This window comes from Euprymna scolopes, chromosome 7 (genome assembly GCF_053919585.1).
Source record: "Euprymna scolopes isolate OS-2025 chromosome 7, ASM5391958v1, whole genome shotgun sequence".
Taxonomy (NCBI): domain Eukaryota; kingdom Metazoa; phylum Mollusca; class Cephalopoda; order Sepiida; family Sepiolidae; genus Euprymna; species Euprymna scolopes.
Window position 1 is genome coordinate 170,228,535 of NC_136488.1, and position 24,912 is coordinate 170,253,446.

Consider the following 24,912-nt stretch of genomic DNA (forward strand, 5'->3'; position numbering starts at 1 on the left):
GGCTGAGAATGCAGTTAGGAGATTCCAAGTTCCTATCCGTCGCGGTTACCACCTGACGAAGGCCAGAGGAATAGTTGGCCAAAACGTCGCGAATAAACAAAACCAATAAAGATGAGAATAATAGTCCGCAATAAATAAAAATGAATAACTTTCATTGTGTTCAACTGGAAATTGTACTTCAACTCAAAACTCTCGTCAGCTGTTGCAAATCCAAAACCCTCCATAAATAGTTGTCAAACTCATTGCTCTAAAATATATTGATCGACCTTTTGTTTCTGTTACTGCCACACCTTGATTAACAATCCTATTTTAGTTTTCTTTTGTGTTCCTTAGTGAACAACTTTTTATACCTTTGTTCTGCTGATAAACTTAGTTTCACTACTAAGCTAACGATAGAGGGTAGAAGGATAAATTTGTCATCCTAAAGGAAACAACAATGCAATTTTATAGAAAAAATCAATTCAAGTAACTTGATTATGTAATAAAGCTGACATCTATTCAATGTAGCCGCCTTCAGCATCAATCACCGCCTCGATATGGGTCCGGAACTGGGAGCATGCCTTTTCCATAAGCTCTAACAGGAGCTCTGCAAATACATGGTGGATGATGGCAACCAGGCTGGCTTTGGTGTTGTGGGAGGTCATGTTGGTGATGTTCTCGATGTATTACCAAACAAAGTAGTCTAGCAGATTCAGGTCAGGGGAGGAGGGAGGGGCAGTGAGAGATGGGTTCAGGTCAGGGGAGGAGAGGAGGGGCAGTGAGAGATGGGTTCAGGTCAGGGGAGGAGGGAGGGGCAGTGAGAGATGGGTTCAGGTCAGGGGAGGAGGGAGGGGCAGTGAGAGATGGGTTCAGGTCAGGGGAGGAGGGAGGGGCAGTGAGAGATGGGTTCAGGTCAGGGGAGGAGGGAGGGGCAGTGAGAGGTACAAAGTCATAGCATTCCTTCTGAAGCCAAGTCTGAGTCTCTTTGGACTTGTGGGTCGACACCTAGTCCTGATGCCACACCCAGGGTCTGCCAGGGGCCACCTGAATGCACCAGGGTATCACCACACTCTTTAACACATCCAGGTAGACTTTGGTGTTGACTTTCAAGCCAACTTCGAAGATGTGAAGTGGTATGATGTGGCCCTCACTTGAAACCACACGAAAGACTAATAACCGTGACCAGAAACTCTGAGCTGTGTCCTCAAGCATTGAACCATCTGGATTTGCATTTTGAGGGTGCTGGCAATGGTCCTGTTGTCATAATTTGGGTTGGTAGAAAGTATAAGTTGTACAACGGCACATCTCCGATCTTGCTTGTTGAACATTGTGTCACTTTCAGACATGATAGATTACTCCTATCGCTCTTTGTGTTTGTACTCAACTGGTCTGCAATAAGATGGTCTGCAGCAAAATAAAAAAAAAAGAAAACCGATTTTCATCAAACGGAAATGGAATCATGTCGTCTTTTCTAGAGAGACAATTTTATCATTCCACCATGTAAACATATTGATCTTCTTTATCCAATCACTACCATAACTTTATTAAAAATCCTATTTTTGCTTTCTTTTCTGTTCCTTTGGTGAACAACTGCCTATAACCATTGTTCTGCTGATAAACTTATGTCCTTTTTTTTTTCACTTCCTAACACTGGGGGTAGCATCAACATCAATAATATCATAGATGGAAGATACGCAAAAACATTTTTTTCATAGTTTAACTAACATATTTATTATAACATATTATAACATATTTATTATAACATATTTATTATAACATATTTATTATAACATAGTATTATAACATATTATAACATATTTATTATAATTGTTTTATTTGTTATAAAATGTAAAATTCATGAAATGATTATAAATGTTTTTTTTTGTTGTTGTTTTTTTGCAGAGATTCAAAAAGACCCCTGGTCCTGAATTCGAGACAGACGACATCTTGAAATTTGTACCAGAAAAATGTGTTACCTGTTGCCTAACTGCGCAAGCCAACAAACATGGCGAGCCAGAGGATTTACTCGTCTGCAAAGACTGCAATACAACGGGTAAGAAAATACAATTTAAGAAAATAAGAAAAGGAAGCTGATTATTTTTTTTCAAATATCCTGTTTCCCTTATTTTTACGGTCTATAAAAATTTTATTACATGAAATTTTTTATATAAAAAAACTTATTACATAAAAATTTTATTACAAAAAATTTTATTACAAAAATTTTATATAAAACTTATTATATAAAATTTTATTACATGAAAATATTTTTATATAAAATACATAGAAATTCTGTTTCATAAATTTTTACTGCATAAAAATTTTATTACATAAAATTATTATTGTATAAAAATTGTTTTATATAAAACCTATTACATATAAATTTTATTACGTAAAATACTTTTATATTATTATATAGATATTTTATCCCATGAAAAATTTATTGCATAAAAATTGCTGCAGCTTTTGCCTGTTCTTTTCAAATAGTATACATACATAAAACCATACAAACAGGCAAACTATAAAAACTATAAAAGCATAAAACATAAAACCATAAAAACATAAAAACATAAAACAATGAAACCATAAAACATGAACTAATAAAAATATAATGACATAAAACCATAAAACTATAAAAACATGAAAATATAAAAACATAAAACTATAAAAACATAAAACCATAAAAACATAAAACTATAAAAACATAAAACTATAAAAACATAAAAATATAAAAACATAAAACTATAAAAACATAAAAATATAAAAACATAAAACTATAAAAACATAAAACTATAAAAACATAAAAACATAAAACATAAAACTATAAAAACATAAAAATATAAAAACATAAAAATATAAAAACATAAAAATATAAAAAAATAAAACTATAAAAACATAAAACTATAAAAACATAAAAACATAAAACTATAAAAACATAAAAACATAATGACATAAAAACATAAAAACATAAAACTATAAAACCATAAAAACATAAAAATATAAAACTATAAAAACATAAAACTATAAAAACATAAAAACATAAAACATAAAACATAAAAACATAAAACCATAAAAACATAAAAACATAAAACCATAAAAACATAAAAACATAAAACTATAAAAACATAAAAACATAAAACATAAAACATAAAACTATAAAAACATAAAAACATAAAACCATAAAACCATAAAAATATAAAAACATAAAACTATAAAAACATAAAAACATAAAACTATAAAACCATAAAACTATAAAAACATAAAAATATAAAAACATAAAAATATAAAAACATAAAACCACAAAACCATAAAACTATAAAAACATAAAAATATAAAAACATAATGACATAAAACTATAAAACCATAAAACTATAAAAACATAAAACCATAAAAACATAAAACTATAAAAACATAAAACTATAAAAACATAAAACCATAAAAACATAAAAACATAAAACTATAAAAACATAAAACCATAAAAACATAAAAACATAAAACTATAAAAACATAAAAATATAAAAATATAAAAACATAAAAACATAAAACCATAAAAACATAAAAACATAAAAACATTAAACTATAAAAACATAAAAACATAAAACTATAAAAACATAAAACCATAAAACTATAAAAACATAAAAATATAAAAATATAAAAACATAAAACCATAAAAAAATTAAAAACATAAAAACATAAAACTATAAAAACATAAAAACATAAAACTATAAAAACATAAAACTATAAAAACATAAAACCATAAAAACATAAAAACATAAAAACATAAAAATATAAAAACATAATGACATAAAACTATAAAACCATAAAACTATAAAAACATAAAACCATAAAAACATAAAACTATAAAAACATAAAACTATAAAAACATAAAACCATAAAAACATAAAAACATAAAACTATAAAAACATAAAACCATAAAAACATAAAAACATAAAACTATAAAAACATAAAAATATAAAAATATAAAAACATAAAAACATAAAACCATAAAAACATAAAAACATAAAAACATTAAACTATAAAAACATAAAAACATAAAACTATAAAAACATAAAAACATAAAACCATAAAACTATAAAAACATAAAAATATAAAAATATAAAAACATAAAACCATAAAAAAATTAAAAACATAAAAACATAAAACTATAAAAACATAAAAACATAAAACTATAAAAACATAAAACTATAAAAACATAAAACCATAAAAACATAAAAACATAAAAACATAAAAATATAAAAACATAATGACATAAAACTATAAAACCATAAAACTATAAAAACATAAAACCATAAAAACATAAAACTATAAAAACATAAAACCATAAAAACATAAAAACATAAAACTATAAAAACATAAAACCATAAAAACATAAAAACATAAAACTATAAAAACATAAAAATATAAAAATATAAAAACATAAAAACATAAAACCATAAAAACATAAAAACATAAAAACATTAAACTATAAAAACATAAAAACATAAAACTATAAAAACATAAAAACATAAAACCATAAAACTATAAAAACATAAAAATATAAAAATATAAAAACATAAAACCATAAAAAAATTAAAAACATAAAAACATAAAACTATAAAAACATAAAAACATAAAACTATAAAAACATAAAACTATAAAACATAAAACCATAAAAACATAAAAACATAAAACTATAAAAACATAAAAATATAAAAATATAAAAATATAAAAACATAAAAACATAAAACCATAAAACCATAAAAATATAAAAACATAAAACCATAAAACCATAAAACTATAAAAACATAAAAATATAAAAACATAAAAACATAAAACTATAAAACCATAAAACTATAAAAACATAAAAACATAATACCATTAAAACATAAAAACATAAAACTATAAAAACATAAAAATATAAAAACATAAAAACATAAAACATAAAACTATAAAACCATAAAACTATAAAAACATAAAACTATAAAAACATAAAACCATAAAAACATAAAACTATAAAAACATAAAACTATAAAAACATAAAAACATAAAACTATAAAAACATAAAACTATAAAAACATAAAAATATAAAAACATAAAAACATAAAACATAAAACTATAAAACCATAAAACTATAAAAGCATAAAACTATAAAAACATAAAACCATAAAAACATAGAACTATAAAAACATAAAACTATAAAAACATAAAAACATAAAACTATAAAAACATAAAACCATAAAAACATAAAACCATAAAAACATAAAACTATAAAAACATAAAACTATAAAAACATAAAACTATAAAAACATAAAACTATAAAAACATAAAAACATAATACCATAAAAACATAAAAACATAAAACTATAAAAACATAAAACTATAAAAACATAAAACTATAAAAACATAAAAACATAAAACTATAAAAACATAAAACCATAAAAACATAAAAACATAAAACTATAAAAACATAAAACTATAAAAACATAAAAATATAAAAACATAAAAACATAAAACATAAAACTATAAAACCATAAAACTATAAAAACATAAAACTATAAAAACATAAAACCATAAAAACATAAAACTATAAAAACATAAAACTATAAAAACATAAAAACATAAAACTATAAAAACATAAAACTATAAAAACATAAAAACATAAAACTATAAAAACATAAAACTATAAAAACATAAAACTATAAAAACATAAAACATGAACTCATAAAACATAAAAACATAATGACATAAAAACATTGACACAAAAACACAAAAAACCATAAAAACAAAAGAGCCTAACATGTAAAATCTATGAATTTGGATCACATATTACAAATTAGTTTTGTAATATTTGATGTTCACTTTTAGAAGTTGAGAGCAGTATGTTCTTATCTTGTCTGGCGAATGAGTATTCTGTTGCATAAATTTGCCAATAAAATAAGAATTCTTCAGTTGTAAGAAAAATGGATTAGAAATTCACACAGAAGAGGATACAACGGCTCAGCATCCCCTACCCTAACCTAACCCTAACCCTAACGCCCCCCCCCCCGGCCAATCAAACTAACAATGCCTGGTGCAGAAGTGAATAAGGGAAATTCAGGGTTAGTTAGTCCAATCACATGGGAGGTCGCATCGGCCATTAAGGATATCATTGGTCAAAATAAGATCATCGCATAATCATTGGACATAGTCAAGGGACAAGGGTTAATCTTCTTGAGTTTGCTTTTGTAAAACAGAATCCTTAATTTTTTTTCTCTTGTTCACGAATCATACGTTTTTGTTTTTACTCCACAGAATCTTGCTTAATTGATGTCTAATTAATATGGATCAAATTGAATGCAAATCTGAAATATTTGACATTTTCAAACAAGACGGTAATTCTATATTATGTCATCCTAAAAGCATATTAAAATACTTTTGAGAATATTTATTAATTCATGCATAAGACGGATCGTTAAAATTTCATAAAAATCGGTTTTATCTGAATTTCCACAAAGTGTTTCCACCTCTGCGCTCACTTTGCATAAATTAAATTAACTATAGCTCACATTAACCACCCTTGCGCCAAGCTGTTGCATTAAAAATGCAAATCTGAAATATTTTAAATTTTCAAGTGAGATATTATTCCTTTATTATGCCTCCTAAAAGCCCTTTAAAATACCCCAAAATTTTGAGAATATTTATTAATTGGTGTCAAAAATACTTCTTTATAAAATTTTTACAAAATCTCAGTTTCTAAATTTCATACAAAACTAAATAAAATTAAATATAGCTTACATGTACAACCCCTCACGCCTTAAAGCTGTGTTTCAAATGGTCGGTTAATTAGTTGAGAAGAGAATCCTGTATATGCAAATAGGTATGAATGGATCTCGTCTTGAGGGGGGGGGCTCAATGTTTTGACAAGTTTCTGGGTCTGACTTTTACTCCTGATCTGAAATGGAACACGTACATCAAATCTGTTGCCAAGATTGCTGGAAAAGTAGTAGGATCATTCTACTGCTCCAGTAGATAGCTCATTGCCGATGCAACTCTCTACCTGTATAAGAGCCAAGTACATCCAAAGATGGAGTACTGTTGTCACATCTGGGCAGGGGCTGCTAGAAGCAACTTATCCTGCCTTGACAGAGTTCAAAATAGACTTTGTAGTCTAGTGGGAGATGCCCTTTTCTCTTCCCTGCAACCTCTTTCCCACAGAAGAGAAGTTGCGGGCCTGTCTTTGCTTTATCGTTATTTTCATGACAAGTGCTCGTCTGAGCTCCAATCTATGGTCCCCTCTTGCCAAACTTTCATAAAAAACACTCATCTAGTTGAAACCACTGTCAATAAAATTTCCCCACTCTTTATCTGTGCCTTAACCTAAACAAAGCTTCGTCCTTAGAACTGCACGCCTGTGAAACTCTCTCCCGCTTGCTTGCTTTTCAGCTGACTACAAATATGGTCATCTTCAAGTCTAATATAAACAAGTTCTTGATGAGCTGTGTCCTTAAGTAATCCAATTTACCAAATTTCTACTGCTAACGTTTACTATGATATTGTCTCATTAACCCTTATCCTCGAGTGGCCTTTGGGACTTGATAAATGATGACTCTTTTTTTGTGTGTGTGTATGTATGTATAATATATATATATATATATATATATATATATATATATAGCCAACTTTATAAAGATAGCGAATTTGTTGGCAACCATTTTGAATGAAGAGTTATCTCCCTTGTTACAATCTATATATTACTACGATAGTGTGTGTGTTATTTATTTTGTGTGCCACTGCCACACTTACATCCGAGTGACTGTCGTTTAATTGTTATGGACTTTCATTTCTTGTAATAAATAATTTTACCAAGAATTCTTCATAAGTTTTGGTTTCGGTTTTGATTATAGCTGATGGCGCTCCTTCACAAATTTTGGTTTTGGCTTCGATTATAGCTGAAGGAACTCAAGCTATATATATATATATATATATATATATATATATATATATTTCTCATAAGTTTTGGTTTCGGTTTCAATTCGAGCTGATGCACCCAAGTCATATGGATATATTTTTTATTTTTTAAATCGCAACTTTATAATATATAAAAATCGATAGAAGATTAACTTTATAATATCTGTGGACTTAGAACTTACTTAGATAATATAGAATCATTTCTCCTAGCAAACTTTTCAGATATCTTAGCATTAAATGAAACTAATTTGCACTCCTCCATCTCCTCTAACATCTTGAACATGTCTGTTATCTTCCACTTTTTTGTAAGGACTCTGACAGACACATGCACGGACTTGGAGTCTATATTCGTAACAACCTTCCCATGTCTAGGGAATCCAAAGTAGAATCAGGTGACTAGACCTTCATGTGCTTAAACTAACTTTGTAACACAGCATTAGCGACATATTTTCTTTATCGCTCTCCCTCGACCCAGAAATGTGCTCTAATCAGTCATGTCTCTGGCAGCATAGATGTGGCACTCTTCCTTGACACTAGCGTAAATACATGTATTTGGTGACGTTAACGTTCACCACAGAAATTGGCTTGGCTTCTCTAACTACACTGACACAGCTAGTAGCGTCATCCATAACTTTGCTATATCCCATTACCTGACACAGACAGTAATATTCCCAACCCGTCTCCCAGATCGTCAGGACCAGCAAGCCTCACTTCTGGATCTATTTTTGACAACTGTTCCTGAGGATTATGTAACAAATGCCCATTGTGATAATGATAGATATCACTCTAAACTTTCATCCCCAAGTTGAAGAGCCATTGCTCAAAACGACAAGGTACTACAATAAGCCTGACTGCGATGCTATTAGAGATCACATCAGAGACGCTCCATGGGGAAAGATCTTTTCTCTTCCTGCCGAATAGTGCACAAATGTGACCACTGAATGGTTCAAAGCAGCAATTGAAGCACAAGTTTGCACAAGGAATTTCTATAACAAACCCCACTCTCCCCAATCGTTTACTTCTACTTGCACAGCTGCCATTGCTCAAAGGCAACAAGCATACCACAAACTTATATGGCAAAAGTCCAGTATAAACAGACAAAAGTTTATAGAAGCTAGAAATAATTGTAAGAAAGAAATAGCGATAACTAAAAGCGAATATACCGAAACCACCAGAAAACGCATTGAAGCACAGAAATTAGGAACTCTTGATTTCTGGAAAATCTACAACAGTGTAGTAAATAATGGCTAGTCAACAATTCCCCCACTATCCCAACAATCATGAGGTTGTTTGCACAACAATTGAGAAAGCTAACATGCTTGCCCATCAGTTTGCCTCAAACTCTACTTTGGACCTATCAAACCACTCTCTCCCAGATTTTCCTTTGTGGACAGAAATCACACTAAATGATCTGAAAATCACCCTTCTCAAGCACATGATATCATAAAAAACCTAAACATTTCAAGAGCATGTGGACCTAATCTCATCCTGGCTGTACTATTAAAAAAATGCTCCGCTGAGGTTGTTTCAGTTCTCTTCAAACTCTTCAACAAATGCCTTAACAAATCATGCTTTCCTAACTGCTGGAAAACTGCTTTTGTGATATCAGTTTACAAGAATTCTGGTGAAAGAATTGATCCACTAAATTATCATCCCATTAGCCTCCTCCTTCTTTTCACCAAAATGTTTGAGTCCATAATTAATCAAGCTCTAGTCCATCACCTTACAGTTGCTAAACTTCTATCCAACTATCAATATGGATTAGGCAAACCCGTTCTACTGCAGATATCTTAACTGTAATCTCTGAACGTATATACCATGCACTGGATAAGGCAGGCGAGGGGAGGGCAGTAGCCCTCGATATACCTAAGGCTTTTGACAGAGTATGGCACGATAGTCTTCTCATAGAAATCAGATTCTATCGTATCACTGGACGAATAATTAACATAATTAAATCCTTCAAAATAAGAGAAGAATCCAAGTTGTCCTCAACGGTTGTACATTTAAACAATATGATATAAATGCAGGTGTACCTCAGGGGTCGTCCCTTGAACCTTTATTATTCCTGATATTCATAAATGACCTTCCTGATGTGAAAATGAATGAACACATACCAAGGCAATGGTAGAAACCCTAGAGGAAGACATCCAGTCTCTAGTGGGAGGGGGACAAAAAAGGATGGTAACGTTCAATGCTGCCAAGACTAAGCTTGTTTCCTTCAATAATTACAAAACACCTTCTCAACCCCCAATAGCTATGGCTAAAGATACATTACCTGAAAGTACTTCTTTCAAACTCCTCGGCTTAACATTCACAGGGAACATGAACTGGAACAGATACATTGAGAGCATTACCAAGGCTGCTGTGAAGAAGGTGGGCTCTCTCTACCATGCTAGAAAGTTTCTTACACCTGAAAGTATCCTGTACCTCGACAAGGTCACCATTCGCTCATGTATGGAGTATTGTTGTCACATCTGGGCTGGTGCATCTGCTACTAGTCTCTCACTCCTACACAAGGTTCAAAAGAGAGTCGCCAACCTGATAGGTCCTGAACTGTCATCTAAGCTTCAATCTCTGTCTCCTACATCAAAGTGGCACTGCACCTTGTTTGGGGTGAAAATGTAATAAAATAAATAAATAAATAACTGAAGAATTCTTCCTAAGTTTTGGTTTCGGTTTCGGTTTCGGTTTCGGTTTCGTTATAGCTGAAGGAACTTTATTTTTGAAATCGCAACTTTATGAAATATAAACATCGATAGAACATTAACTTTATAATATATAAACATCGATAGAACATTAACTTTATAACATATAAACATCGATAGAACATCAACTTTATAATATACTAGCGGGGGTACCCGGCGTTGCCGGAGTGTTTGTTTCCGGGACGGGGGGGGGGAGTTTTGAAAAATGTTATGGTAGGTAAGTAGGAAGGATCAAACCCGGAGTCATGAGTAAAAGTAGGAAAATAAAGTGTGAAAAAAAAAAAACATCTGCAACGTTAACAGTTCGGCCACCAAGAAAAGTCCATTCCAGTTGTTTAGGAAAAAAAAAAAAAAACGACTACGGTAGGTCGGCGCGAACGTGAAAATATAATGTGAATTGTCCAGCACGCTAACCACTACGCCACAGAGCACTGCAGCTGAGTTTAGTGATTTTAAATAACTTCACATGAAAGAACTACGAAGCCAAACCGGTGTTCTCTTCTCAACTGTTCCTTGTGAACAATCCCCAAACGGTGTTAAGTGGTGGCAGGGGGAGGAGGAATTTATTAGAGAGAAAATATTTTACCACTTCCATTGATCTTAACCGATTTTGGCCGTGACTTCTCGGCAGAAAAAGTATAGAAATCTAAGATTATCGAGGAATTTGAGAAATAATAAGCCTATAACACACCTCAGATATTGTTCTGCCGTTTGTGCATATTATATTTGCATGAAATATCTTGATTTTTAATCCTATTAAGGTCAAAATCAGACGGGAAAAAATGAGTTCATTTTATTTATATAGAAGATAGAGAAGATAGATAGAAGATAGATAGATAGATAGATAGAGATAAACATCGATAGAAGATTAACTTTATAATATATAAACATCGATAGAACATTAACTTTATAATATATAAACATCGATAGAACATTAACTTTATAATATATAAACATCGATAGAACATCAACTTTATAATATATAAACATCGATAGAACATTAACTTTATAATATATAAACATCGATAGAACATCAACTTTATAATATATAAACATCGATAGAACATTAACTTTATAATATATAAACATCGATAGAACATTAACTTTATAATATATAAACATCGATAGAACATTAACTTTATAATATATAAACATCGATAGAACATTAACTCTATAATAATATATACGAAATCTGCAAGAATTAAAATATCATATTTAAGCGTGCTTTACGACCTGGCTACGCCGGGCGTCCCTGGTAGCTTAGAAAATACTTTTGCACTTTTAACAAAAGAGCTACAATAATATCAGAGCGTCTTCATTTACGCTTCCTATCTACAGAATGCCAACATCAATATATTACATATGAATGTGTCCTCTGTGGAATTTCCACAGGTCTCGCAAGATTCTACAAAATAAATTGAAGCAAGAATTTTCTGACAAATCGGTTTTGGGTAATTTTTTAAAAATTTACCCAATAGCATGCCATCGTTCCAGAATTCCTCACATTCATAAAAATCACAGATTTACCGGCGAGTTAGATCAATTTGTAAGAATAAATTAGATTTAAATTATAAAAAAAGAATTCAATATATAATTCAACATTTGAAAAATATGACGATTAGATTTAAATTTACAAGTGCATAAAATTCTCTTTTCTTTTTTTTAATCTTTTCCTTCACCAAACAACGCATATTGACATCTGGAGGACCGTGGGGAGTTGAGCAGTAATATATCTGTTCAAATTACATTTAAACTTCCGCATGTTAGTACAGTCAGGGAAGCAGGAAAGAGAGAGGGAATTCCAAAGTCTAGCAGTCCAAGGGAAGAAACTACTAGAGTAGAAGGCTTTCTGGCATCGAGGGATTTTGACAGTAAAGGGTGGAATTTTGCTGCTTGTCAGGTTAGTCAGGAGTATGCACGCCGAGTGATAGGAGTTCATTAGAGCAATTCCATTAAAGGTCTTGTAAAACAGGAACAGGGCTGCAACATTGCAGTGATGGGACAGAGGTTGGAACTTGACTGATAGTGTGGGACCTGTTAGATTTGAGACTTTTTTGCATCCTGTCTGAGAGAGAGAAACTAGGGATCAATACACCAGCAATAATGCTGTTCTTTGATTCAATCATCATTTGGATCATAGGCATATCACCCCCTCTCCCAACAAAAAAAAAGTCACAAATAAAATAAAAGTTGTAGTAAAAGAAACATTTTATAACGTAAGAGGATGAAATCTATTCATGTTATTGAAAATTTGAAAAAAAAATCGTTTTATTTATATTGTTGCATTTCTATCGACCGACACAGATTTGCTGTACATCATTCCACGATGCACTCCACAGTTGTATTTATTCTGCATTCTGTTCAGTTCAACCATAATGATTGTCTTAACTATAACACTAACCTGTCACAAGTACAAAATTATCGGATGCACTGTACATGACTGGCAAATCATTTTATGTGTGGAAAAGCCCCCACCCCCACCCCACTTTCTTTTTATGTTTAAAAAAAGCATTGTTTTATGGTTTTATATTTTTTTCAGTTTGATGCAGCTCAAAACTGATTGAAAATTCATGTTTACCTTTTATTTTGGTCAAATCCTTTAAAAATGAATGAACATTTTTTTTTTTTACTGTTAAATTTTTTTTCAATGATTTTTATTTACACATTTTTTTTTCAGTGATTTTTATTTACACATTTTTTTTCAATGATTTTTATTTACACATTTTTTTTCAATGATTTTTATTTACACATTTTTTTTTCAGTGATTTTTATTTACACATTTTTTTTTCAATGATTTTTATTTACACATTTTTTTTTCAATGATTTTTATTTACACATTTTTTTTAATGATTTTTATTTACACATTTTTTTTCAGTGATTTTTATTTACACATTTTTTTTTCAATGATTTTTATTTACACATTTTTTTTCAATGATTTTTATTTACACATTTTTTTTCAATGATTTTTATTTACACATTTTTTTTCCAGTGATTTTTATTTACACATTTTTTTTCAATGATTTTTATTTACACATTTTTTTTTCAATGATTTTTATTTACACATTTTTTTTTCAATGATTTTTATTTACACATTTTTTCCAGTGATTTTTATTTACACATTTTTTTTCAATGATTTTTATTTACACATTTTTTTTTCAATGATTTTTATTTACACATTTTTTTTTCAATGATTTTTATTTACACATTTTTTTTCAATAGTTTTTATTTACACATTTTTTTTTCAATGATTTTTATTTACACATTTTTTTTTCAGTGATTTTTATTTACACATTTTTTTTCAATGATTTTTATTTACACATTTTTTTTCAGTGATTTTTATTTACACATTTTTTTTTCAATGATTTTTATTTACACATTTTTTTTTCAATGATTTTTATTTACACATTTTTTTTTCAATGATTTTTATTTACACATTTTTTTTCAATGATTTTTATTTACACATTTTTTTTCAATGATTTTTATTTACACATTTTTTTTTCAATGATTTTTATTTACACATTTTTTTTTCAATGATTTTTATTTACACATTTTTTTTCAATGATTTTTATTTACACATTTTTTTTTCAATGATTTTTATTTACACATTTTTTTTCAGTGATTTTTATTTACACATTTTTTTTTCAGTGATTTTTATTTACACATTTTTTTCAGTGATTTTTATTTACACATTTTTTTTCAGTGATTTTTATTTACACATTTTTTTTCAGTGATTTTTATTTACACATTTTTTTTTCAATGATTTTTATTTACACATTTTTTTTTTCAATGATTTTTATTTACACATTTTTTTTCAATGATTTTTATTTACACATTTTTTTTTCAATGATTTTTATTTACACATTTTTTTTCAATGATTTTTATTTACACATTTTTTTTCAGTGATTTTTATTTACACATTTTTTTTTTCAATGATTTTTATTTACACATTTTTTTTTTCAATGATTTTTATTTACACATTTTTTTTTCAATGATTTTTATTTACACATTTTTTCCCCCCCAGTGCACCCGTCATGCCTGGATTATTGTGAAGAGCTTGCAGTAAAGGCACGTAACTCTCCATGGCAATGCATTGAGTGCAAGACCTGCTATGTGTGTGATGATTCAGGAGACGGAGTGAGTATCTCCCACCATCCTCATCTTTCATTTTTGTTTTTGTTTCAATTTTTATCATTTTAACATGAATCTTATCAGTCGTATCTTTAGTTTGAATCGAACATGTTGAAGATGTTGTTTGAATATATAGCAATCTTCATTGTTTTCCCTATAAAAAAACTTTAACTCTTTTTTTTTTAATTCAGTATAAGATCTTACAAATCAAGACGCCTCTATCTGGGGTTTATACATACTCGTACACATATATATATATATATATATATATATATATATATATATATATATATATATATATATATATATATATATATATATATATTGTGTGTGTGTGTGTGTGTGTGTGTGCGTGCGTGCGTGTGTGTTACCTATGGACCTCTAAATGGCTGGGTCGATTTTTTTCGAAAATTTGTCACAAATGTTCTTTTTGTGCCTGGCAGTGTTCTTAGATAGGTTTTTTTATCGGATGTCTTTGATAAGTATTGATAATCGAAAAAAAACTGATTAAAAAAGGAACAAGCGATTTTCACTAAAGTTAACACCTTATACGGCCTAACATCACAAGTGAATTTGAGAAGTTTTATTACCACACAAGCAGAAGGGCACGATATATAAAATCAACGGTAGGTTCTTTGATATGGCAGGGGCGCGTTCTGTTTAGAGCACCATTGAATCATGAAACTTGACTTTTGCATTTTTAACTTTAATTTAAGCCATTATATAAAAAATAATTTTATTAAATTAGCAGTAGGTTCCCTACAGTGCAATGTAAACTACAATTTATTGTGGACAAAGTCACTGTGGGGAGACATGTGAAGCTTCCTCTCGGTACACTGTGGTGGGTCCCCAACGAGAGCAGGCAATTAATCGATTAGATAGATAGATAGATAGATAGATAGATAGATAGATAGATAGATAGATAAGCGCTTTTTTGATTTAAATACAGGTGTAATCTTGATTTTAATCCAGACAAAATCACAAGTGAAAATCATAATTCAGCTGCTGCGAAACTTATTTACACTTCACTTATAAATGTTAATCTCCCTTTTTTTTTTTTTTTTTTTAATTTCAAATTTAAATCTAACTTCTGGTAAAAGTTAAACGCCAGACATATTGTACCTATTTACAATGCCTCCCCACGGGACGGAGTTAGACACCAGGGTCGTTTTTTAATGTGAAGAAAAGGAACAAAAATTAAAATTGTCTAAGTCCTGAAGGATTTCTCCTCTACTGACAGAGAACAAGAAATTGAAGTGTAGCATCTGAAGAACAGATACTACACTTTGGGATATTAATTTTTTTTATTCACATACAATTGGGAAAATGAACAAAAAATTTAGGCACAAGACCAACTCAAAAAGAAGGGGGGGATAGTAAGGTTGGTTGATCCATCTCGTCTCTATCAGAAATTTTAAAAGATTTTTCTCTCGGCCAGCATCTTTTATAATGGTTACCCTTTTAAATTTGTATTTATGTGTGTGTTATATCAAAAAATGCAAAAAAGATACTTTTTGATCTTGACCCGAAAATCACAAACTTATATTGTTATATTTTTAAATCATTCATTTATATTTAACTAGCTGGCCACCCAGCGTTGCCTGGTCATACACTTAAGCATGATATTTTCATTTATACAGATTGCGTATGTATTATTATAGAATCAATCATTTGATGATTATTATGAGGAATAATTTGCTAAAAACATTAAAAAAAATAATAATGATAATGTCGTTCATCAAATTGCGTCTGTGTTTGTTTACAATATCACGTCAGCTGATATTTGGACTTGACGATGAATGCCCTGGAAAAGTCACTTCTGATTAATGTTTAGTTTTAAAATATGCAAATGGAGAAATGATTTGCAGCGATTTTTCAAGGTACATCTTCTTTTATCATAAATTGAACTCATTAAAAAAAAAATTTAAAATAAAATGGTGAGGTACATCCGGGCTTGAACAAAGGATCATTCGGCCTGTAGTTGAATGCTCTACTATTAAGCTATATTTCCAGATTATAATAAATCTGTTATGTTTTTTAAGAAGAAATGATTTGCTGAGACTTTATTATTACCCTTGACCGGTGTAACATAAAATATTCCCCTGTAAAAGTTATTCTTTTTTATCTATAAGAGAGAAAGACTATTTTTAAGATCAGATTTTTTTTTATTTTCGAAAATGATTTGCTGAGATTTTATTATTTCGCTTGGCCGGTGTAACATAAAATATTCCCCTGTAAAAATTCTTCCATTTTTTTTTTTTTTTTTTTTATCTATAAGAGAGAAAAACTATTTTTTAAGATCGGATTTTTTCGACTTTGGATACTTATCGGATGAATTTTTACACAAAGAATTTCTGTACAAAACATATTTAAAAACACTGCCATACATATAAATTATCGTGCGTGCAATTTGCAAAAGATAGGATCATCTGTTTCGAAACCTATGAGGAAGGAACACACACACACACATACACACACACACACACACACACACACACACACACACACACAAAAAGTGACTTTTATATAAGGATGTAGATACTGGCAAAGCCAGGGAACTAATGGTACTTGAAAATCGGTGTGGCATCTGTGTTTTAATTTTGGAGTTTTATTCCAACATACGTACAAACAGACGATGCGCTTTATATATAGATGTATTTTTAATATGTTCGCGAACGACAGCTGTGCTCATCAGTCGAGGGAGCAGGTAAGGGTTGGAAACGTGGATAGTGATGGTGGGAGATAAGTAGGGGGAGAGGGTTTCCTGGGGAAGCAGGTGTACATTGGCATCATTGCAACCATCATTAACCCCCACCCCCACCACACACACACACACACACACACACACACACACACACACACACACACACACATAGGCACCAATTTTTCACTCATCATAAAAGGATTTTAAGAGGGAAAAGAAGGGTGAAAATATTTTTTTAAAAAAGGGAAAATTTGTGAGGCAAATTTTAATCACGAAATCTTTTAACCAACTGAAATATTTTTGCCAATATTATCTATTTTTATCAGCTTATATATAAAAGGCATTTTGTCTGTGTGTCTGTCTGTGTGTGACTTCCTTTCCTATGAACTCTAAAACGGCCGGACCAATTTTTTTTTTTTTTTTTTCACACAAATGTACTGTATGTGTCTGAGGGTGTTCTTAGATATGTTTTATATCGGAACGTCCCATATAAATATTAAAAAAAATATTCGAAAAATTTTGATTAAAAAAAGACCGGTTTTATCTATCTTTAAAATTTAACAAAAAAAAATCACAAATATAATAAATTTTCTTTATAAAATAGGAAGTATTTTCCCTATCAGCCCTGTTGAACCCATCATCATTGGGTCACTGACTTCTACTAAGGTTGTTCCTTTCTTGTTAACTCATATTACTTTGTCAGGTTTAATAGCTCCGTTTTCTAGGTACATAGTTGTAAGCATTTCACAGTCATAGTTGATAGTGTATTACTCATTTTGAACAGTTCTTTCTGGTATTCGCTCCCAGGACTTGATTTGATATTCAATGTTTTAGATTGTCCAGTCGAGATATTTACACACTCCATTGGGTTGCACTGCATAGCAGCCGTCCCTCAGCAAAACCTTTAAATGCGCTCCTAGACAAAGTTCAAAAGAGAGTGGCCAATCTGATAGGCCCTGAACTGGCATCTAAGCTTCAGCCTCTGTCCCAGCGACGAAACGTTGCATCCCTCTGCCTGTTACACAAGTATTTTAGTGGTGAATGCTCTGACGAACTGCAGACACTTGTGCCCCCACGACGTAGAAACCCTCGACAAACCCGACAGGCAGCTAAATCCCACCCCCACATAGTAGAAATCCCTAGATGTAAAAGATCTTTCTACCCCAGTAGTTTCTTCCCCAGAACCACTAGACTCTGGAATTCCATTCCAGGTCCCTGCTTCCCTAACTGTACTGACATGCAGAAGTTCAAGTGTAACGTGAACCGACATCTCGCTGCCCAAATCCCAATATAGTGCCCCAGCAGTTGCTGCCCCTGATAGTAGCCCCCTACACCAAAGTGGCAATGTGCCTTGTTTGGGGTGAAAATGTAATAAAAAAAAAAAATAAAAATAAAAAAAAACTTCGAAGCACAAATGTTAACAAATAATCTTAGAATATAATTTGGAAGATTAGGGTGAGCGCATAATAGATCCTTGAGACATGTCAGTATTGATACTATGTGCTTTAGGATATTTCTCTGTCAACAACTATTTTATAGACCATTAAGATTGGCCAGCATCAGATGAGTGACCATTTTAAAATAACAAGTGCTCTATGTGATATGATGATGAAGAATATCGTCCATAAGATACCTTTAACAAATAGTTCAGTATAACCTATTACACCTGAACAATCTGTTCATGTGACCTGATGATCATGCTACGATAAAACAACAAGACGAGTAAATTAAACTCTGTGAGTGATAGCTCATAAGGTAGAAAGAGAAACACAAACCGTGGATCATCACTAGGTGTCTGGTCGAGTCAGTTCCCAGCGATTTTCTTCTCAACCCAATCTACTCTCATCTGGCTTTGACTCCAATCTATCTGATCTTTATCAGGAGATTTCTGAGCCACTAACTCTCCCAAACTAGAAACTGTCCTCAACTGTCGCAAACCTAAGACTGTCTGTAAACTATTCCTAACTGTTGCAAAACTCATTGCCACTCGTAAAACTGATTGTAAACTAACTCTAAATACATCGACGTCTATTGTCCACTCTTTTGTTCCCATTACTATCATACCTTGATTAACAATCCCATTTTAGCTTTTTTTGTGTGACTTAGTGAACAACTTCTTTTTCATTGTCTTTTTACTAAGCTCATTTTTTCTATAACCCTTGTTTTGCTGATCCACTTATTTTTGCTTTTTTTTCATAATATTGGGGAAGGGGGGGGTCCGGTCCGTAATATCATGCAAAGAGAGCTTCTTTTTTTTCATTATGGAAATATTCACATTCATAAAGAATGTGCAATTTGACCATCTGCCAAATATACCCGGTTAACCAAGTGCAAGAGAGATACAAAAATTGCACTTAAAAGGAACAGTTGGAATCTTTAGAAGGGATATACGAGATAGCGGGTTAATGTTTGACATCCTACCAGATGTCAAACATTAACCTACTAGAAGGTTGAAAAAAAAAATAGAAAAAAAGACCCCAAAAATATTACGATTTAACTTTGGTTGATTTTGGTTCAGCTCTTTTCCTGTCCATCGCACCAAAAAGAGAGGATCATTGTCAGCCAACGACGTCTTTGGTAGTTCTTCCTCTGAAAAAGGAATCTAGGTCAGTGTTTGTCGATGTTCACAGTGTATTTCACAATGGAACTAGTGTCCACATGCTGTCGTTGGCAACTAAACGCGTTTTAAAGTTTTTGAGATTTTATTTAACATAGCGATCCCTTGTATCCTTTATGTCCGAAGTGGTTGTCCGATCCGTCTCTCTTAGTATAGCTGTTATGACAACCCTAAACTGATAATAGTGTGTAGTTATGGTTTCTCATGTTTAAATTTTCTTATCTTTTTGTTTTTTGTTGGGGATGGGGCAGCCAACTGGCTGCTAGACATTCACTCAAAATTTCAGTCGCTCCAACCGAGAGATCTTTTCTTTGGGTGCAATTGTTTGAATCTCTCTTGCACTTGATTCACCGGGTATATTTGGCGGATAGTTTTTGAAATTCATTTTCATGAGTCCGATTGTTCTTATAATTACTGGAATTATGAAGATCTTCCTAAGATTCCAGTTTCTTTTCATGTCATATATAAAATCTTGGTATCTCCTTATATTCCCCCTCTCAGTTCTATTAATGCCAGCATCATCATGGATACTTACTTCAACTAGGGTTGCTACTCTCTCTCTCTCTCTCTCTCTCTCTCTCTCTCTCTCTCTCTCTCTCTCTCTCTCTCGTTCCATATCACTATGTCAGGTTTAACAGCTTTGTGTTCAAGTTATTTAGTTGTAGGAATTGCATAGTCAGAGTGGATGATGTATGACTTATTTCCAACTGTTGTTTCTGGTAAACATGTGTTTCCTGGATTTGCTGCTTCACTGGCTATTTATCGTTTTACAGGTTTTTCTGTGAAGATATTTGCCCACCACATTGTGTCGCGTTGTATAATAGCTGTCCCCTAATAGATCTTTACAACTAGATGTGAAAAATACAGACTCATATGTCACACATGGAGACAACCATACTCTCCGCGTGTCTCTCTCCTAGCAGAGACACGCGGAGAGTATGGTTGTCTCCACTAGTCGTTACTCAAATACCTCCTTTTTATGTATTTTTGTTAATATTTATTTATTTAATTGTTAATTGTGTCTTTATCGTCACTTATTCTTGGCCTTCGGGACAAGATCACAGTGTAGTATCTGTTCTTCAGATGCTGCACTTCAATTTCTTGTTCTCTGTCAGTGGAGGAGAAATCCTTCACGACTGAGACAATTTTTATTTTTGTTCCTTTTCTCCACGTTAAAAAAACGACCCTGGTGTCTAACTCTGTCCCGTGGGGAGGCATTGTAAATAGGAACACCGCAACAATAATTTAAATACAATGTTGGTCATATAGCCCGCGGCTTGAGTATATACGGCGAAATTTTCATAAACTCATTAACTCGAGCAGTTTTTCTGTGACATGTGATTCTGTATTTTTCACATCTAGTTGTAAATATCTATTAGGGGACAGCTATTATACAATAGCGAATGTTATGGAAAAAGAAAACAGAAAGACGAACGCTAAAACTTCTTTAAAAAATCTAAAAAAAAAATGGGTTAAATAACCCTGTTTCAATATTAAAATTTAAAAAATCGAAAAAAAAGACATCTCACACCACGATTCGAACTTACAACCTTTAGATAATGACGCCGCCCTCTAAGCAAATGAGCTAAGAAGACGTTGACGAAATTGGATTGTTTTTTTAATATTTAAACTAAATCATGTTCCGACGTCATTTGCACATGCGTAGAAGCGAACTTGTCATGAGAGGACGGTTTTTGCTGACTCCTCCTTGTAGAAAACTGATGATTTTAGAGTGAAGAAATTAATGTTTTTGGCCAATTTTTTGATATTTGTCAGGCGAAGGTTGGAACTTTAAAATGATACCAATCTGGCGAAAATCCGTGACCTGTGTGGAAAGTTTTTGCAAGACATACAAACACACATACATACATACTTACAAACAAACACACATACATACATACAAACACACATCTTCGCTTTTATATATATAGACTAGCAGGGTACCCAGCGTTGCCCGGGTGTTTGGAGGTGTGTGTGGTGTTAAATAAAAAAGAAACCGGGGGGGTGTAGGATCGAACCCGAAGCCCTGAGGCGAAGTTTGAAAATAAAATCGGCCAGCCAGAATAAGTAACTGAAAGATGTTTGAATTTATTTAAGTAAGAACCAAAATGACAGGTGCGCGCACGGAAGTCGTCGTAACGCTCGTCAGAATTCATAGAGTCCACCTATGAATTCTGACGAAGCTAGTCGGATATTTCCTCTTCTTTTTGAGGAATTCTCCCATAGTTGAAACAATATGTAAACTCATTCTGGACTTACAGTAATAAATTTCCTATATACTGCTCTGGCTACATATTGAGCAATCTAGTCCGGTTTTTTCACCACTGATAAATATATATATATATATATATATATATATATATATATATATATATATATATATATATAACAGATATATATATATATAACAGATATATATATATATATATAACAGATATATATATATATATAACAGATATATATATATATATAACAGATATATATATATATAACAGATATATATATATATAACAGATATATATATAACAGATATATATATAACAGATATATATATATAACAGATATATATATAACAGATTTATATATATATATATATATATATATAACAGATATATATATATATAACAGATATATATATATAACAGATATATATATATATATATATATATATATATATATATATATATATAAATTACAATAAGTTTACCAAGGTAATCAAAATGGTAAACTTAAAATATATTATAAATATTAAAGAGTTAATATTTACAAGTAAAATAAACTCAGCCAGATGTAAAAGCTCAATAAAACCGAAAAGGAAATAGAGCTTATAATATGAACAAATGATTAATAAAACATGTTAAAAGACATCTTGAAAGACATCTGTTATATATATATATATATATATATATATATATATATATAACAGATATATATATATATAACAGTATATATATATATATAACAGATATATATATATATATATATATATAACAGATATATATATATATATATATATATAACAGATATATATATATATATATATATATATAACAGATATATATATATATATATATATATAACAGATATATATATATATATATATATAACAGATATATATATATATATAACAGATATATATATATATATATATATATATATATATAACAGATATATATATATATATATATATATATATATATATATATATATATATATATATATATATACATACATACACAAGGCATAATCACTTTGACACACCAGTTCTTGTCAGATCACCGAAGTTAAGCAACGTTGAGCCTGGTTAGTACCAGATGGGCGACCATTTGGGCGTTGTATATGCTCTCCGCTTATCTCGGCATTTGCTTCCATTCATCCTGTACTTACACTTCACTTGCAACTGGTATTTAACAATGTCGACTCAGGAGAGGTGTAATGGTCACCCATCTGGCTAACACCAGATGGGTGACCATTTGGGATTGCTAGGCGCTGTACATACATATATATACATATTTCTATCGGCACACACTTCCACGTGAATTTTTTGGAGCTTCTACACTAGTAGGACGAAATTTTGTAGTCGATAAACTGAGTTTTCAGATAGAAAACAATGGTTTCTACCGATTTTTTTTTTTTTTTGTCAATTTTAATGAATTATAATGGTAGCTTCCAAATTATGCAGTCGAAATTACCTGAATATTACTGAATTATTAAAAAAAAAAACTTTAATCGTGTTAGCAGGTGAAAAATTGCCGCCATCTTGTTTTAATAAAATAAAGCGAAAAGAAACCATAAAGAAAAGAAGGCAGCAGATTTGTTTTGTTTGGGAATTAATTTTCTCCGTCCTGGGACGGGTATTCTTCCAGTTTTCCTAAGGCTTTTTTCCTATATATTTTAATCACAAAATCATAAAATACATGGTAATATATTCCTCGATTTTGGGATTGAGTTATATTTCTAAAATCTTCCATTTTAATTGTTCTGATTAGTTGCTGTTGGCATATAACTCGGCAAAGGACCATTCATCTCTTCTGTTTATCACTCTCACTCTCTTTCAGTGTATGTTGCTTGATCCATCCATCTCCTGCTGTTCTTATTTCATATACTCTCCCTCTCTCTCTCTCTCTCTCTCTCTCTCTCTCTCTCTCTCTCTCTCTCTCTCTCTCTCTCTCTCTCTCTTTAATAAACACACACGAGTCGAATGTAATACAATTTCGATTCATCGACCGAGAGAGAGAGAGACAGGCAGACAGACGGTAAGACAAATTTGAAACAGAGGAATCTAAGCTTAGTGAATGACCCAACGGATCAGAGTGTTGTTTTTCAATTCATCATATTCACAGCTTACAGAGTGTATCCATTGTTTTTCGAGACTGAACGGAGGTATCGCTCTCTCTCTCTCTCTCTCTCTCTCTCTCTCTCTCTCTCTCTCTCTAATATAATACAATTTCAACCTATCGTCGGAATGGCAAAGAGAGAGAGAGAGAGACAGGCAGTATGAGAGAGACAGAAAGAGGGGGAGGGGAGAAAAAGAAACTAATTTGGGATTTTGTTTTTTATTTTTATTTTTAATTAACTGGTTTTGCAAACTTACTTTTTCCTGATACATAATGAATAACCTGAGCTCAGTGGGTGACTCAACGGGTCAGATTTCTTGTAATTCATATTCATATTCTATCCTTTTCCCCCTCCCCCTCTCCTTATTTCTGAGCTGCCAAGAAATTATGCAATATAATATAAACGGCCATGTGTTTACCAGTAAGTTTGTCTCACAGTATGTATGTATGTATGTATGTATGTATGTATGTATGTATGTATGCCGCTGATTTCTCTCT

The 24,912-nt window shown here is 30.9% G+C and overlaps 1 protein-coding gene and 1 long non-coding RNA gene across 4 annotated transcripts in view; one reads left to right on the forward strand and one right to left on the reverse strand.

The window, feature by feature from the left end:
• LOC145280133 (uncharacterized) overlaps positions 1–24,912 on the forward strand; it is a 212,855-nt gene that overhangs the window by 151,020 nt on the left and 36,923 nt on the right. The window contains exons 2-3 of the mRNA XM_080131900.1: positions 1,882–2,032; positions 14,650–14,762. Of these exons, the coding sequence (XP_079988026.1) occupies positions 1,882–2,032; positions 14,650–14,762 (264 nt within the window). The remainder of the gene's footprint in view (positions 1–1,881; positions 2,033–14,649; positions 14,763–24,912) is intronic.
• The window catches only part of LOC145280135 (uncharacterized), a 90,674-nt gene continuing 67,648 nt past the window's right edge, over positions 1,887–24,912 (reverse strand). Inside the window, exons 2-3 of one of the 3 annotated variants that reach the window (XR_013868554.1) lie at positions 10,199–10,526; positions 1,887–2,018 (exon numbers count right to left, since the gene is read on the reverse strand). This is a non-coding gene — a long non-coding RNA (uncharacterized LOC145280135). The remainder of the gene's footprint in view (positions 2,019–10,198; positions 10,527–24,912) is intronic. The other 2 variants (XR_013868553.1, XR_013868555.1) reach the window with 2 other exon arrangements.